The sequence below is a fragment of the Papio anubis genome, chromosome 9, assembly GCF_008728515.1.
Source record: "Papio anubis isolate 15944 chromosome 9, Panubis1.0, whole genome shotgun sequence".
Classification (NCBI taxonomy): domain Eukaryota; kingdom Metazoa; phylum Chordata; class Mammalia; order Primates; family Cercopithecidae; genus Papio; species Papio anubis.
Genome location: NC_044984.1, coordinates 116,316,541 through 116,334,082, shown reverse-complemented (window position 1 = coordinate 116,334,082; position 17,542 = coordinate 116,316,541). Strand labels below are relative to the sequence as shown.

Below are 17,542 nucleotides of genomic sequence, written 5' to 3'. Positions count from 1 at the left end.
GTTTTTGTTTTTTTGAGATGGAGTCTCACTTTGTCACCCAGGCTGGAGTACAGTGGCATAATCTTGGCTCACTGCAACCTCTGCCTCCCAGGTTCAAGCAATTCTTATGCCTCAGCCTTCCAAGTAGCTGGGACTATAGGCATGTGCCACCACACCCAGGGAATTTTTGTATTTTTAGTAGAGACAGGCTTCACCATGTTGGCCAGGCTGGCCTTGAACTCCTGACCTCAAGTGATAACCCACCTCAGCCTCCCAAAGTTCTGGGATTACAGGTGTGAGTCACCACGCCCAGCCTGGCCTGGCACCCATATAACTTTAGTTGATGTTTACAGGCTCCAGTGGAACTCACCTGAACACCGTACTCTTTGGGGAGTTCGAGAGTGCATGCTGGTGTTTCCACTGCCAAAGTCCACTTCCAGATGCACACCTTCTGTAGGTGACAGCAGAGAGAGGGGCATGAGAAGTTCTTTGAAGTCTGCTAAAGTAACTTACATCTCTTGTGGTGACCCCAAAACTTCAAGTAACTAAGGACAGAGGCCCGGACTCTGTGCTATGGAGTCTGGTCTTTTGAGAACATCACAAACATCATGCAGCCTGAACAGAGCTGCCCACGGGGACACACTGGATAGGTCGGCCAGCTCGCTGAAGCTGACCCAAAGGGCCAGGGCCTTTACCTGGACTTCAGCATCTGAGATGGTTGCCAGATACTTGGCGTCACGGGTCATGGCCATGGCCCTGATGCCGTTCCCTTCGGGGCAGCTGTCAAATATTGTGTGCACAGGAATACTGCAAAACAGGACAAGGGGGGTGACACTTGCTGAGGTCTCCCTGGCTTCCCAGAGAGGCCCAGGGCAGGTCTGAGCTCAGCCCAAACCTCTCCAAAACAGAACAAAATGTGATCTATCCATACAGTGGAATCTTTTTGAGCCATAGAAGGGAATGAAGCACTGACACATGCTATGATATGACATGGATGAGCCTCGGAAACGATGCTAAGTGAAAGAAGCCAGGTTCGAAAGGTGCAGAGTGTACGAGTCCACTCATATGAAATGGCCAGAATAGGCAAACCCATGGAGACAGATAATGGGGTGCAGGGTGTCCTTCTGGGGTGGTGAAAACGTTTTGGAACTAGATAGAGATAATGGTTGCATAACAGTGTAAATGTATTAAATGTCACCAAACTGCAAGCTTTAAAATGGTCAGTTTTATGTCATGTGAATTTAACCTCAACAACAATAGTAGTCAAGCCTAACTCAAGGCAATGGGCCTGCTGTTTGCCCTCTTCACAAGCTCTAGTTTCTCATTTACAAGGTACCAGGCACTGATTCTGGGCCAGGTTGTGCCTGGCAGGAAGGATGTAAGTATGAAAAGATGTCTAGGACAACATCCCAGCTCGCAGGGAATCAGGCACTCTCCTGCATAGGTGGGAATGCAAAGGAGCAGCACCTTTCTAGAAGCAGTTTGGTTGGATCTATCAAAACCTTCAATGCATACACCCTACCGCCCAGTCACTCCACTCTTACGACTTTTTCCTAGGGAAACCATGGAAAAAGTAAACAAAGGTCAACGAAAATTCATAGTCATCATGGTACTACTCTAATAGCAAAAATCAAACAACACAAATGTCCCTTAATATACCACACATGAATTGTTTGAAAAGATAATATGGTATAACCACATGATAAGAAACTAGGTTGGGCACGGTGTTGCACACTGGTAATCCCAGCATTTTGAGAGGCTGAGGAGGGTGGATTGCTTGAGCTAAGGAGTTCGAGATCAGCCTGGGCAACATGGCACAACCCTGTCTCTACCAAAAATAGAAAAATTAGCCAGGCGTGCTGGCATGCGCCCGTGGGCCCAACTACATGGGAGGCTGAGGTGAGAGGATCACTTGAGTCCAGGAGGTGCAGGCTGCAGTGAGCCAAGATCATGCCACTGCACTCCAGCCTGGGTGACAGAGCAAGACCTTGCCTCAAAACTAAATAAATAAATAAATAAATAAATAAATAAAATAATAAGGCCAGCGTGGTGGCTCACACCTGTAATCCCAGCACTTTGGGAGGCCAAGGCAGGTGCATCACCTGAGGTGAGGAGTTTGAGACCAGCCTGGCCAACACGGTGAAACCCCGTCTCTACTAAAAATACAAAAAATTAGCCCGGTGTGGTGGCAGGAGTCTGTAATCCCAGCTACTCAGGAAGCTGAGGTAAGAGAATCACTTGAACCGGGGAGGTGGAGGTTGCAGTGAGCCGAGATTATACCATTGCACTCCAGCCTGGGCAACAAAAGCGAAACCCTGTCTCAAAAAAAAAAAAAAAAAACATAAAAATTAAAAATAGAAATAAAAATAAAAACTTTGCTGCCTTCAAAAAGAATGAGGTAGATTGGGAAAGTGACCAAAATTTGTGAAAAAAGCAAATTGCAAAACAATTGCATCATCCTAATCGTGTGTGTGTGTGTGTGTGTGTGTGTATTGAAAAAATTCCCGAGGAATAGACTGCAAACTGTAAGCAATGGTTCCTCTGGAGATGGGGTTTGGGTGAGGAGGAACTTTTATTTTTTGCTCTTACACTTCCATACTGTGTTACTGACAAGACCTTAGAACTGTATGATTCCGACACAGCCTTGAAATACCCAGAATTAGATGACACGTAAGTATCTAAGACAACCAAAGCACAGAAGCAGTGGAAGCGAAGATGGAAGTTGTAATGCTTGGGTTGGGGGAGGTCCACTGATTCCCACTGGAATGAAGAGAGGGTGGTAGCAAGACTTAAACCAGGAATGCAGGCCGCATGGTTCTTTTTTTTTTGATTATGGAGTCCTAGATACAGTGAAGATAAACAGGCCTCAGTACGTCTGTACGTCACACCAGGGTCCCAACTGGCTGGCATCAAGTCTGTGTCCCAGCTGAGGACTTCTCTGGTTCTCTGTCACTTGAGAAACTTCATCCCACTGAGAAGTAGCCCCAAAAATTCACCTGGGAAGGCAATCCCAAAGTGACTGGAAATAACACAGTGAAGTCCTTAGTGAGAAAATGTATCTTATCCTTGGAGATACTTGGAATTGAATATAGAGAAGATGAAGTCAGTCAGACCTGCATTATTCACATAGTTGTGATAAGAGAATTTGTTCATTTTTTAGGAATTTGTAATGTTTAAGTGAATTTGACATACCTCAGAGTTGCTAACAGATTAGATTTGTGATGCTAATTTAAAATATGTAGTTGATTTAGATTTGTGATTTTAAATTAAAATCGTAATAGGTTTATAGGCAATATTAGAACACTTAAGGAAACTTAAGATTTACCATATTTATGTCTAATTTACTAGATCTGCAGTAATTAAGTACTATGAAGGATTTGTTTGTTAATCAGACTACTAAAAAACTTAATGAAACTGAGTATCTTAAATATCGAAATGCAGTTTTAAATGTTTAAAAGGAGTTAATAACCAAATGTGTAAGTGGGGCCAAACATTAATCAAAGCCTCCTCAAAGGTGATTGCAAAAATATGCTAGATTTATAAACAGAGTAAGATTTTTAAGTTGAGCGAAAAACTGGAGGAAGAACTACGGTGTTTAATTTATCACTAATAAAATGAATACTAATCCTAAAACCAAAACAGCCTCTGAATAATCTTTTCTGGGTCCCAAAGTAATCACTTGGGATATCATAAAATTCATATTAACATAGCATTTGCATTATTAACCACAGATATGCTTTACTGTTTAATTTTTTTAAAAAATCACTGCCCTCAAGTGGCTTCGTGTCTAGTAGAGACACAGTTTCACAAATAAGGAAAAAACAGCAGCTCAGCATCATAACGGAGCAGCTCTGTGTGGTGAAGGTGTCGGTCAGCAAAGGCTTCAGAGACAAGACACACCTGAAGGACTCCGACTCTTCTGCTGGCCGACTTCAGGCTTCTACTGCATGAGATAATACCTTTTCCTTGTGGTTAAGTTGGATGTGCCATTACTTGCAGCTGAGAGCATGTTAGCAGCTGCAGACGGCTACGTGTGCAGGCAGCAGGCATTTCACTTTCTGGGGGAAGTGTCTGCATGGCCCTAATGCAGGGTGCGTGTTCCCTGTAGCATAAGCTGATCTGACAATGGGCAGTTTCTAAAGGGTTTTAATCAGGGTGGCAACACAATCAGATTTACGTTTGGGAAAAGATCACACCAACCATGTTGTGGAGAAAAACAATATGAAGATATCCATATACATGTGTTTAAAACAAAAGCAAATGTTTTGGAAGGAAACACATCAAATTGATTACCTCTAGAAAGAAGACTAGGATAGGAGATGGCAGCCAGTGCTTTCCATGAAAATGTATCGGTTTTCATTAATTTTTTTTTTTTTTTTGAGATGAATTCTCGCTCTGTCGCCCAGGCTGGAGTGCAATGGCACGATCTTGGCTCACTGCAACCTCCGCCTCCTGGGTTCAAGCGATTCTGTCTCAGCCTCCCGAGTAGGTGGGATTACGGGCACCATTAGGCCGACTAATTTTTTTTTTGTATTTTGTATACTGTATTTTTGTAGAGACGGGGTTTCCCCATGTTGGCCAGGCTGGTCTCGAACGCCTGACCTCAAGTGATCCACCCGCCTCGGCCTCCCAAAGTGCTGGGATTACAGGCGTAAACCACCATTAAATTTAACAGTTTTCTATTAAAATGTCCTAAAATCATTTTTTAACAAATTAAGCAGAGGAGCCGGGCATGGTGGCTCATGCCTGTAATCCCAGCACTTTGGGAGGCTGATTCAGGCAGATCACTTGAGCCCAGGAATTCGAGACCAGCCTGAGTAACATGGTGAAACCCCATCTCTATTAAAAAAATACAAAAAAATTAGCTGGGTATGGTGGTGTGCACCTGTGGTCCCAGCTACTTGGGAGGCTGAGATGGGAAGATCATCTAAGCCCAGGAGGTAGAAGTTGCAGTGAGCTGAGATTGTGCCACTGCACTCCAGCCTGGATAACAGAGTGAGACCCTGTCTCAGTAATAATAATAATAATAACAATAACAACAACAGATGAGGCTGGGTACAGGGCTCACAGTTGTAATCCCAGCATGTTGGGAGTCCAAGGCAGGGGATCACTTGTACCTAGGAGTTTGAGACCAGCTTGGGCAACATAGGAGGACCCTGTCTCTACCAGAAAAACGAAAAAAATTAGCCAGGCTCAGTGGCATGTACCCGTGGTCTCAACTACTCAGGAAGCTGAGGTGGGAGGATTGCTTGAGCCCTGGAGGCCAAGGCTGCAGTGAGCCACGATCACACCACTGCACTCCAGCCTGGGTGACAGAGTGAGATCCTGTCTCAAAAACACAAAAACAAAACAAAAAATCAGATGAAAGAGCATACATTGTTTGGTCTATCCATACAATGTAATGTGATTCCGCCATAGAAAGGACACGTGCCACACCACAGATGAACCTTCAAGCATGATGCTAAGTGAAAGAAGCCAGACACGAAGGCCATGTGTTGTAGGGATGTGAGATCAGAGAAGCCACACGAAATGAAGTGTTAGATGACACAGAGAAGTCAAGTCACATGAGGATCAAGGTTGGGTAATGCGATCCCCTGGAGGTCACTGGTCACCTGCGGGAGAGCAGTTTCTGTGTCCCCCACTATAGAACATTAAACAGAACTTCTTCCTAACCTCCTCATGCATCTGGACTCACTTGTTGAACTCTTCCCTCCCACCCATCTACCCAACTAAGCCCTAACAGTCTTGTCAGTGAATCTGACTGCTCTCTGCCTCAGGCCAGGAGTTAAGAAAGAAAACCCATCTAGGATCTTCTATTATGGTCTGGTGCTGCGCTCCAGCGATCCCCACAACATCCTGTGCACTGGATTTAATGGGCTAAGTGGCCCCTCCAAACTCAGGCCCACCCAGAACCTCAGAATATGACCTTATTTGGACACAGGGCCTTTGTGGATGTAGTTAGTTAAGATGAGGTTGTACTGGACTACGGTGGGCCCCAAATCCAATGCCCAGGGTCCTCAAGAAGACACAGATGGATGCATGGTGGGAATGCCATGGGAAGATGGAGGCAGAGATCGAAGGGATGCGTCCACAAGCCAAGGACACCAAGGGTCACCCACAGCCAGCAGAAGCAAGGGGAGAGGCCTGGGACAGATTCTCCCTCACAGCCCCCAGAAGCAGCCAACCCTGCCGACACCTTGGTTTCAGACTTCTGGCCTCCAGAACTGCAAGAGAGTATGTTGTTTGAGGTAATTTGTTACAGCAAGGAAAGTAAAAATCAGTAGACATCATTATTCTTTTTTCACAAATGGGAAAGTTACTTTCTTCTCTGGGCCTCCAAGTCACACAGCAGACCATGGCCGAGCAGGCATGGAAGCCCAGGTGGATGCCAGAGCCCACACTCACACCTGCCTCCTGCCACCTGCTCTTTCATGTCTCTCTGAAGTCCCCTGGGCCCCTTCCCTTCTTCCCTTCCAGTTCTCCTACCCAGGCAAGCCACCACCAGTCACATTCCCTGTTCTTATTCCCCCTCTGCCCAGCACGGCTAGACAAGCATCACCACGTTCCCCCACCCACCATCTACTTCAGGCTCATGCTTTTTGTCCCCAACCAGGCCCTCCCTGAAACCCTACAGCTCCTTCCCTTCATTTGGTGGACCTCTACTGCATTCTCATCGATTACACAATGTCATATCCCACAGCCCAAACTACCAGCCCCATTTCCAATGTCCTCGGCAGACAAGACGGCCTCCTGCTTGAGAGCTGTCACACAAGGTGGCGTGCTCAGTCCCGCAGGATCCCCCAACTGCCTCGACATCTTCTTGTCCAGCACTTTGCAAACTATCTGTGGTGAAAGGTATTTTTTAAAAACTTTTATTCCACTGCAGACCAATGCATATTTTTTTTCTTGAGACAGGGTTTTACTCTGTCACCCTGGCAGGAGTGTAATGGCATGATCATGAATCACTGCAGCCTCAAACACCTAAGCTCAAGCCATCTTCCCGCCTCAGCCTCCCGAGTAACTGGGACTACAGGCGTGCACCACCACATGTGGCTAACTTTTAATTTTTTGTAGAGACAGTCTCACTATGTTGCCCAGGCTGGTCTCAGACTCCTGGCCTCAAGTTATCCTCCTGCCTCAGCCTCCCAAAGTGCTGGGAGGCTCCCAAAGTGCATGAGTCACTGCACCCAGCCCAGATCAAATACTTTCACAAAATAAAAATACCATAGCAAGAACAAATTGCTATAAAAGTTCCCAAAGGCCCCCTCTCATTTTCTGTACTTTCTGTTCAACATAGCCCAGGACCGGCTGACAGATCAGCTCAGCCTGCAGACCACACTTTGAGCAGGACTGCTCAAGCCCAAGGAAATTCCACCATTCCTTGTCTGATGCACTATCAGAAAAGGAACCAGAAAAGGTAGAATTTTATGAGTTAGGAAGAAAGGTAATACAGGATGACAACCTTGATACCAGAGAGGCTCTCCATTCAGTCTGCCTCCAGCCGGGGAAGGAAGAGAGTGAGTTACAGAAGCAGATACAAGGAGAGTACAGAACCCCAGCCTTCCAGATCTAGCTCCAGTAGAGAGTCTGTGGGCTGTCAACCTCCCCTCACCACCTGGACTGGTCTATCTGACGTTTGATCGAAGTGAGCATGCCTTTTACCCCCAGGTTAAGAAGGCCACTGTAACTCATTTCTTAGACACCAGAGTGTTTCAGAAGGCCGGTAGGCTTATCACGAGAAAACCATCAGAACAGTCCAGTAGATGGAGATCCTACCAAATCCCTGACCTGTACTCCTCAAAACTGTCAGTCATCAAAAACAAGGGAAGTCTAAGAAATTGCCATAGCCAAGCAGAGCCTAAGGAGCCATCCCAGCTAAATCGAATGTGGTCTCCTGGGTGGGATCCTGGATGTTTGTTAATAATCATGTGTCAATCATGTTCATGAATTATAGCAAATTGATCCTACTAATGTAAGATGTAACTAATGTGGGAATCTGGGTGTGGGGTATATGGGAATCCTCAGTACTATCTTCCCAATTCTTCTGTAAATCTAAAACTGTTCTAAAAATAAAAGTCTGTTAATTTAAAAAAGAGAGAAAGAGAGGCCAGGTGTGGTGGCTCATGCCTATAATCCCAGCACTTTGGGAGGCCGAGGCAAGAGGATGGCTTGAGCCCAGGAGTTCAAGACCAGCATGGGAAACAAAGCAAGACCCCATCTCTATGAAAATATAATACAATAAAATAAAATATTTAAGAAGAGGCCAAGCATGGTGGCTCACACCTATAATCCCAGTGCTTTGAGAGGCCAAGATGGGAGGATCTCTTGAAACCAGGAGTTCAAGACCAGCCGGGGCAACATAGCAAGACCTCGTCTCTACAAAAAAAAGTTAGCCAGGTGTGGTTGCATGTGCCTGTGGTCCCAGCTACTCAGGAGGCCAAGGCAGGAGAATCACTTTATCCTGGGAGTTCATGGCTGCAATGAGCTATGACTGCACCACTGCACTCCAGCATGGGCAATGGAGCGAGACCCTGTCTGTATTATGAAAGAAAGGAGGCAATGGCGGGTTGTTAGAATTAGAGAGAGACTGCAGAGAAACAGCAGTTTTGGAAAGTCTCCCATCATTACTATACCTAAAACCATGGCAGGCAAACAGATCGAAATTGAACATATCCAATAAGAAATGTATGGAACGGGGAGCAGGGATAGACAGGAACACTTGGTAGTAACCATTAAGAACTGCCCAGAAGAGGCAGCCTGACCAGCCACTAGAAAATCTGTCCTTGTAGAAGTAATATTTCTCGTTGTAAATGACAGATTTGCCATCTGGGTTATGCTTTGAGCTTGTGTGAGCTAGGTTAGTGTGAGTCAGCATAAGCTAGTCTACTGTGGAACGTCAACAAATCAAATTTCTAGGCATTGGCATTACTCATTCTGTCATTGTCACACAGTGGCAGATACTCTACACAAATTTGGGGAAAAAAGAAGTGGCTACACAAAGCCTACCCTGTGAAGGAGTCCCATATAATCACCAGGCAGTCTGGCCCTTTGTCTGCTGTGGCGATCCACCGCCTGTCTTCACTGACACAGAGGCAGGAGATAATATTGGCATGGCCCTATAGAAATGGAGAGAAAATGCTTTGAAACATCCAAGATGTGGCCCAGCCTTGGCCACCATCAGCAAAGGCCAGACCCCACAGAGAGATCTGAGCTCCTTTCAACGCTCATCTGGCTGGAAATTCTGTTCCTGCTGGCCTTCCTGGGGGTTTCTCCACTTCCTAGTGGGTGATTTTCAAACTTTCTCTCCCTCCAAACACCTGAAAGATAACTCCCCACATGAACAATGGCTCCTAGAGGTCAAGGCACGTGGCAACTCCCAACCTAAGTGGAGGATAAGTATCTGGGCCCTCCCCTCCCCCAGCCACTCTGAGTCACGCTGCCAGCCTCTTCTCTCTAGAACACTGCTCACTTCAGGGCTCTGAGCAGCTCTGGAGCAAAAAGTTCCTCATTGGTCTCTCTACTTCCACTCTTTTTGTTTGTTTGAGACAGGGTCTCACTCTGTCACCCAGACTAAAGTGCATCAACACAATCTTGGCTCACTGCAGCCTTGATCTCCTGGGCTCAAGCAATCCTCCCACCTCAGCCTCCCAAGTAGCTGGGACTACAGGCACATGCCACCGTGCCCAGCTAATTTTTAAATTTTTTGTAGAGACAAGGGTCTTGCTATGTTGCCCAGGCTGGCCTCAAACTCCTGGGCTCAAGTGATCCACCCACCTCAGCCTCCTCGGCCACGGCCTGTGCTGAAATTACAGGCATGAGCCACCATGCTCAGCCTCTGCTTCCACTCTTATCTTCTTATAATCCTTTTGTGCACACAAGAGAGGAATCTTCTGGAAACACAAATGGCAGCACTCCCTGCTGGGAAATGGCCCCTCTTCCCTCCTTCCTTCTCTCTCACCTTCACGGTGCATCAGCCATGCCAGCCTTCTTTCCGGGCCCCACACATAGGCCTGAACACTTGTTGCTCCATCTGGAATGTTCTCTCCCAGACTGTCTTTGACTGGGTCATTCTCATCCTCCAAGTTTTAGCAGAAACAGCACCTCTTCAATCCCTGCCCACTCAATCTAAAGTTAAGTCTTCTCTTACCCTAATTTGTCTCTCTCAGAGCATTTTCACATCTCCTTTTAATCACTGGTTACAATTTGTAACCATTTATGTGTTCACTTGTTTAACGTCTGTCTCTGTACTAGACTGTAAGCTCCATGAGAGCAGGGAATACATCTATTTTGTTCATTACTACAGACCTATACTCTGAAACATAGCAGCTATAAACTATTTGTGAAACAAATGGATGGTCAAGGCCACTCCCAGCCCTCTGGCCCTAGTGAGGCTGGACTCCTGCCTCCTTCCACTCCAGCACATCTGTGCATCCTGCTCGCCCTGACTATCTGAGCCTGCCCACAGCGATCTCTTCCTTCTCTCTCTGCCATCACCACTGTGCTCACTGCCATGCATTCAATGAAGCTCCAAGGGGAGCTGCCTGGTGATTTCTGCCTGCGTATTTCTGGACTTCTAGAGACTGAATTCCTTAAGTTGCACCCAGACATCTTGAATCCCTGGCACAACACTGAGTATTGACTGGGTCCTTGGTAAATACCTTGTGGTGTTTTTGATCTAGGCATCAGCTAAGGACACTCCTGTAACAACATACGTCAATTGAAAGGGTGATATGGAACAGTTTACCAGGTCAATAAGTAGAAAGTCAGACACCAAGGAATAGGACGCTTGGAAAGGTAAATGATGAAAATGAATTGGGTCCTAAATATCAGGAACGAAGGAAGCGGAGTGCTGTGAGGAGGGCAGGCACGAAGGACAAATCGGGGAGGCTCAGAGAGGGGTGAAAATGAGCAAAGCTGCTGAAAGGAGGGAGGGATAAAAGGACAACTGACCTACTTAACACTTTCAAGACAGGAGACATCATTTACTAATACGGTCTTGGGCAAGTCACTTAAATCACTCTGAGCCTCAGTTTCTTCTTCTGTAAAATGGGTATATGAATACCCACTTCTCGGTACAGTTATAAGATGAAAGCCCTTTGAAAACTAGAGAGGTATGTAAGTGTCCGTGAAGTCGGCACCCTGCTGAATAGCTGCCCTTTGTGTTATATCTGTGGAGACATGATCTACGCTGTCCACATTTTTGCAGAAGTGTAAAAAATACAGATGTTTTAAATTCTAACTATAAAATTAATGTCAACTGCTGTTTTGTAAGTTGATTCTGATTAGAAACAGAGAGACAATAAGCAATACCATGTATTTGTAAGACAGGATTGCTTTTAGTTCCAAGGAGAGTGGGAAAATGTGACAGTGATAGAATGAAGTTAGTCCTTGAGATATAAAACAAAATACCACACACACGTTAAAGACAACTCCCCTACCTGTAGGAAGGAAATCCCTGCATACCTGAAGGTGGTGTTGATTATTCCTCAACACGTTGTAGATGATCGCAGTGTGAGCGCAAACATACAGAAGAACTCTCTGCTTTTCCTCTCGAATATAGTAAACAGGAAGAGAACTGTTCCATCCAAACGACCAGGTCATGGTCTGGAAGACAAGGGCAAAACCAGCAAGACATTACAGCATGTTCAGCCCAGAGCTACGACTCCAGGAACTCACTGGAGGGGAAGGATTTCACATCAACAGTCCAGCAAAGAGGAACCACTTTAAGAAAGTCCTCAGCCAGGCGTGGTGGCTCATACCTGTAATCCCAGCACTTTGGGAGGCTGAGGTGGGAGGATCACCTGAAGTCAGGAGTTCGAGACCAGCCTGGCCAACATGGTGAAACCCCTCTCTACTAGAAATACACAAATTAGCTGGGCGTGGTGGCATGTGCCTGTCATCCCAGCTACTTGGAGGCTAAGGCAGGAGAATCGCTTGAAACCAGGAGGCGGGGAGGTTGCAGTGAGCCGAGATCGTTCCATCCCACTCCATCCTGGGCAACAGTGTGAGAAAAAAAGGTTAAGATGGCAACTTTAATGTTCTGTGTATTTTACCACAATTAAAAAAAATTTTTGGTTAATTTTACGGCATGTTAATTATACCTCCATTAGAAAAGAAAGTCTTCAACAATACATAGAAATAACTTCCTTTTCTTCCACTCCTCAGGACCAAGACTTTGTTCAGTACCAGACACACAGTGAGCACCTAATGTTGTGAAATTCCATTTACTTTCTAAAAGCATGTAGGGTAGACAAGTTACAATGAAGTCATTATGTAACTTTATAAGAAAGGTAAATAGGCTGGGAGCCCTGTCTCATGCCTGTAATCCCAGCACTTTGGGAGGCTGAGGTGGGTGAATCACCTGAGGTCGAGGGTTCTTGACCAGGCTGGTCAAAATGGTGAAACCTCATCTCTACTAAAAATACAAAAATTAACCGGGCGTGGTGGCAGGCGCCTTTACTCCCAGCTACTGAGGAGGCTGAGGCTGGAGAATCACTTGAACCTGGGAGGCGGAGGTTGCAGTGAGCTGAGATCGCACCACTGCGCTCCAGCCTGGGTAACAGAGCGATACTCCATCTCAAAGAAAAAAAAAAGAAAAGAAAGGCAATTAATTATTCAGCCTGGGTATTTGTCCCTATGTACTATTTCTACCGGAAGGATAAAGGATGAAGAGACAAAATCTCTTTCAAAAAATTAAAAATTCTGTATTGCCTGGAATAAATCCCAAATTAAAATTTTATGAAATGAAAAATTATAAGTACAATAAATCTGACTACTGCTTTTACTTCAATACTAGTTTATTTATGTACTAGTTTTGTGTTCAAAGTTTTTTGGGTTGTTTTTTTTTTTTTTTTTGGCAGGGGACAGAGTCTCACTCTGTTGCCAGGCTGGAGTGCAGTGGCACGATCTCAGCTCACTGTTTACTCCACCTCCCGGGTTCAAGTGACTCTCCTGCCTCAGTCTCCTAAGTATCTTGGAGAGCAGGCACGTGCCACCACACCCAGCTACTTTTTGTATATCTAGTAGAGACGTGATTTCACCATGTTGGCCAAGATGGTCTTGATCTCTTGACCTCGTGATCCACCTGCCTCAGCCTCCCAAAGTGCTGGGATTACAGGTGTGGGCAACGGCGCTCAGCTCAAAGTATTTTTTAAAAATTAAGAAGCCGGGCGCGGTGGCTCACGCCTGTAATCCCAGCACTTTGGGAGGCCGAGGCGGGCGGATCACAAGGTCAGGAGATCGAGACCACAGTGAAACCCCGTCTCTACTAAAAATACAAAAAATTAGCCGGGCGCGGTGGTGGGCGCCTGTAGTCCCAGCTACTCAGGAGGCTGAGGCAGGAGAATGGCGTGAACCCGGGAGGCGGAGCTTGCAGTGAGCCGAGATCGCACCACTGCACTTCAGCCTGGACGACACAGCAAGACTCCGTCTCAAAAAAAAAAAAAATTATTAAGAATAAACCCCTTTCAGCTCTCTGAGCAGCACCATGGCGGTTGGTAAGAACAAGCGCCTTACGAAAGGCGGCAAAAAGGGAGCCAAGAAGAAAGTGGTTGATCCATTTTCTAAGAAAGACTGGTATGATGTGAAAGCATCTGCTATGTTCAATGTAAGAAATATTGGAAAGACGCTCGTCACCAGGACCCAAGGAACCAAAATTGCATCTGATGGTCTCAAGGGTCGTGTGTTTGAAGTGAGTCTTGCTGATTTGCAGAATGATGAAGTTGCATTTAGAAAATTCAAGCTGATTACTGAAGATGTTCAGGGCAAAAACTGCCTGACTAACTTCCATGGCATGGATCTTACCCGTGACAAAATGTGTTCCATGGTCAAAAAGTGGCAGACAACGATTGAAGCTCATGTTGATGTCAAGACTACCGATGGTTACTTGCTTCGTCTGTTCTGTGTTGGTTTTACTAAAAAACGCAACAATCAGATACGGAAGACTTCTTATGCTCAGCACCAACAGGTCCGCCAAATCCGGAAGAAGAAGATGGAAATCATGACCCGAGAGGTGCAGACAAATGACTTGAAAGAAGTGGTCAATAAATTGATTCCAGACAGCATTGGAAAAGACACAGAAAAGGCTTGCCAATCTGTTTATCCTCTCCATGATGTCTTCGTTAGGAAAGTAAAAATGCTGAAGAAGCCCAAGTTTGAATTGGGAAAGCTCATGGAGCTTCATGGTGAAGGCAGTAGTTCTGGAAAAGCCACTGGGGATGAGACAGGTGCTAAAGTTGAACGAGCTGATAGATATGAACCACCAGTCCAAGAATCTGTTTAAAGTTCAGACTTCAATTAGTGTCAAATAAAAAGTGCTATTTGTGGGGGGGGAAAAAAAAAAAAAAAAAAATAAACCAACTGTGGCACATCCAGACAATGCAATATTATTCAACAAGAAAAAAAAAAAAAAGGCTAACAAGCCACAAAGAGGTATGGAGGAAAGTTACATGCATGTTGGTAAGTGAATGAAGCCAACTGAAAAGGCTGCATATTACATGATTCCAACTATATGACGTTCTAGAAAAGGCAAAACTATGGAGACAATAAAAAAATCAGTGCGGCCCGGCACAGTGGCTCACGCCTGTAACCCCAGCACTTTGGGAGGCCAAGGTGGGTGGATCATCTGCGATCAGGAGACCAGTCTGGCCAACATGGTGAAACCCCCCGTCTCTACTAAAAATACAAAAAATTAGCCAGGTATGGTGGTGCGTGCCTGTAATCTCAGCTACTTGAGAGGCTAAGGCAGGAGAATTGCTTGAACCCAGGAAGCAGAGGTTATAGCGAGCTGAGATCACACCACTGCACTCCAGCCTGGGCAACACAGCAAGACCCTGTCTCAAAAAAAATTAAAAGATCAGTGGTTGCCAGGGCTCAGGGGAGGAAGGGAAGGATGGATAGGTGGAGGACAGGGGTTTCAGGGCATAAATCGATTTGTATGATACTAGAATGGTGGGTATGGTGGGTACATGTCAGGATACATTTGTCCAGGCCCATAATAAGCATGACACACAGAGTGACCCCCAATGTACACTATGGACTTAGGTTAATAATAAGGTAGCAGTATTGGCTCATCAGTGCTAATGGACGAACTACATTCATGCAGGATGTGAATAAAAGGGAAAACTGGGAGAGGAAGGATATAAGAGGAATATGTGGGCGCCCTGTGTACATTCAGCTCAAGTTTTTTCTTTGTTCTTTTTTTTTTTTTTTTTGAGATGGAGTCTCACTGTTTCACCAGGCTGGAGTACAGCGGCACGATCTCAGTTCACTACAACCTCCACCTCCTGGGTTCAAGCGATTCTCCTGCCTCAGCCTCCTGAGTAGCTGGGACTACAGGCGCGCACCACCATGTCCAGCTAAATTTTGTATTTTTAGTGGAGACGGGGTTTCACCATGTTGGCCAGGATGGTCTCGATCTCTTGATCTCATGATCCGCCTGCCTTAGTCTCCCAAAGTGCTGGGATTACAGGCGTGAGCCACTGCTCCCGGCCTTCAATTTTTCTATAAACCCAAAACTGCTTAAAAATAAAATAAAATCCGGCCTTGGTGGCTCAAGCCTGTAATCCCAGCCTTTGGAGGCCGAGGCGGGGTGGATCACGAGGTCCGGGAGATCGAGACCATCCTGGCTAACACAGTGAAACCCGTCTCTACTAAAAATACAAAAAAAAAACAGCGGGCTGGTGGCAGGCGCCTGTAGTCTAGCTACTCGGAGGCTGAGGCAGGAGAATAGGCGTAAACCGGGGAGCTGCAGTGGCAGTCCAGCGCCACTGCACTCCAGCCTGGGTGACACAGCGAGACTCCGTCTCAAAAAAAAAAAAAAAAAAAATAAATAAATAAATAAATAAAATAAAATCCAGGCAGGGTGCAGTGGCTTGTGTCTGTAATCCCAGAACTTTGGGAGGTCGAGGTGAGTGGACTGCTTCATCCCAGGAGTTTAAGACCAGCCTGGGCAACATACTGAAACCCCATCTCTAAAAAAAATACAAAAATTAGCCAGGCATGGTGGTGTGCATCTTTAATCCCATCTACTCAGGAGGCTGAAGCAGGAGGACTGACTGAGCCTAGGAGGTGGAGGTTGCTGTGAGCTGAGATCATAATGCTGCGCTCCAGCCTGAGCAACAGAGAAAGACCCTGTCTCAAAAAGAAAAAAAAAAAAATCTATTTAAAAAAATTAACTAGGGCCAAATAATCAAATGCAGTAGAGTGCTGAAAGTGATGGGTTGCTAAGAATCAGTGAATTAAATTGGAATATAGAAACAAAATCTGGTAAGTTTCCTTTCTTATCTTTGAACAATACTTATAAAATTAAATTGTTTCTCCCCAAGACAGACATAGCAGGTAATGTGACCAATTTCTCTCTCCTACATTCTTAATTCCCCATCCCCTTCTGTTTCCATCTGCTCATTCCCTATAATTTATATTTATATTTAGATCTCTTATTGTGTGGGTGTGAGTGGTAGAATTATGGAATCATAATTGTCTCAAGCTGCAACTTCTAGGAACAGAATTATTTAATATTTGGCTGTTTCTTAAAAGCTGATTTATTCAAATGAAATTGTTCTTTTGGAAACTTGTTAATCCTAAAAGGATCATCTTTCTGGAAATGTATTTTGCCACTTAACAAATTAGTCACAAAAAGAAAACATTCCTAAAAGGACTCCTGTCTTCAGCCACAACAGCCCTTCCCAGGTCACCACAAGGCTGACTTCACTTAGTGGTAACAGAACAACCCCACTCAAGCAGCATTCACAATTACAGAAATCAAATAGTATTAATCATCGTGTTTTGCAGCAGTTTTAACATGCATGACAGACGATTATGGAGATAGCCACCACTTACATCAGTCTTTTTCTAAAACATATTAATCTGGAAAACAAAACTTTGCTATCAAAACCAGATTTCACTGTATTTGATACTCATAAGATTCCTGCTCACAAAAACATGATTGCCTTGTTTCCTGGCTGGAGGTGGGATCCACAGTCATGTCTATTTACCATGAACACTGGGAGCTAGTACAGGCCTTAGAACTAAGGAGGGGACCCCAAAGGAAAAGGAGAATGCTGCGGACACAGGAGAGATGGAGGAGCATGTTCGCTATAGGACCTTGTGTGACAGCAAGAAATTAGAAGCAATGTAAGTGGCCACAGAGAGGGGAACAGTTACATTTAAAAAGAGGAAGTGGGCTGGGCACGGTGGCTCATGCCTGTAATTCCAACACTTTGGGAGGCTGAGGTGGGTGGATCACCTGAGGTCAGGAGCTCGAGACTAGCCTGGCCTACATGGCGAAACCCCGTGTCTACAAAAATACAAAAGTTAGCTGGACATGGTAATGTGTGCCTGTAATCCCAGCTACACGAGAGACTGAGGCAGGAGAATCACTTGAACCCAGGGAGGCAGAGGTTGCAGTGATCCAAGATAGCACCACTGCACTCCAGCCTGGGGGGACAGAGTGAGACTCCATCTCAAAAAAAGAAAAACAAAAAGTGGAAGTAGAGATACATGCACTGATACAAGAAACCTTCCAAGACATATTAAGTGGAAAAACATTTTGTAGAAATGCAGG

At 45.4% G+C, this 17,542-nt stretch overlaps 1 protein-coding gene and 1 pseudogene across 6 annotated transcripts in view; one reads left to right on the top strand and one right to left on the bottom strand.

The window, feature by feature from the left end:
* Positions 1-17,542, bottom strand: part of WDR66 (WD repeat domain 66) — an 85,677-nt gene that overhangs the window by 58,201 nt on the left and 9,934 nt on the right. For all 5 annotated transcript variants that reach the window (XM_031650845.1, XM_031650843.1, XM_031650841.1 and 2 more), the window contains 4 exons: positions 11,443-11,583; positions 8,986-9,095; positions 675-786; positions 350-430 (listed from right to left, as the gene is read on the bottom strand). In XM_031650845.1, the coding sequence (XP_031506705.1) occupies positions 350-430; positions 675-786; positions 8,986-9,095; positions 11,443-11,583 (444 nt within the window). The remainder of the gene's footprint in view (positions 1-349; positions 431-674; positions 787-8,985; positions 9,096-11,442; positions 11,584-17,542) is intronic.
* Positions 13,436-14,305, top strand: LOC101026018 (annotated as a pseudogene). Its single transcript, XR_635216.2, has one exon. The product of XR_635216.2 is annotated as a 40S ribosomal protein S3a pseudogene (transcript).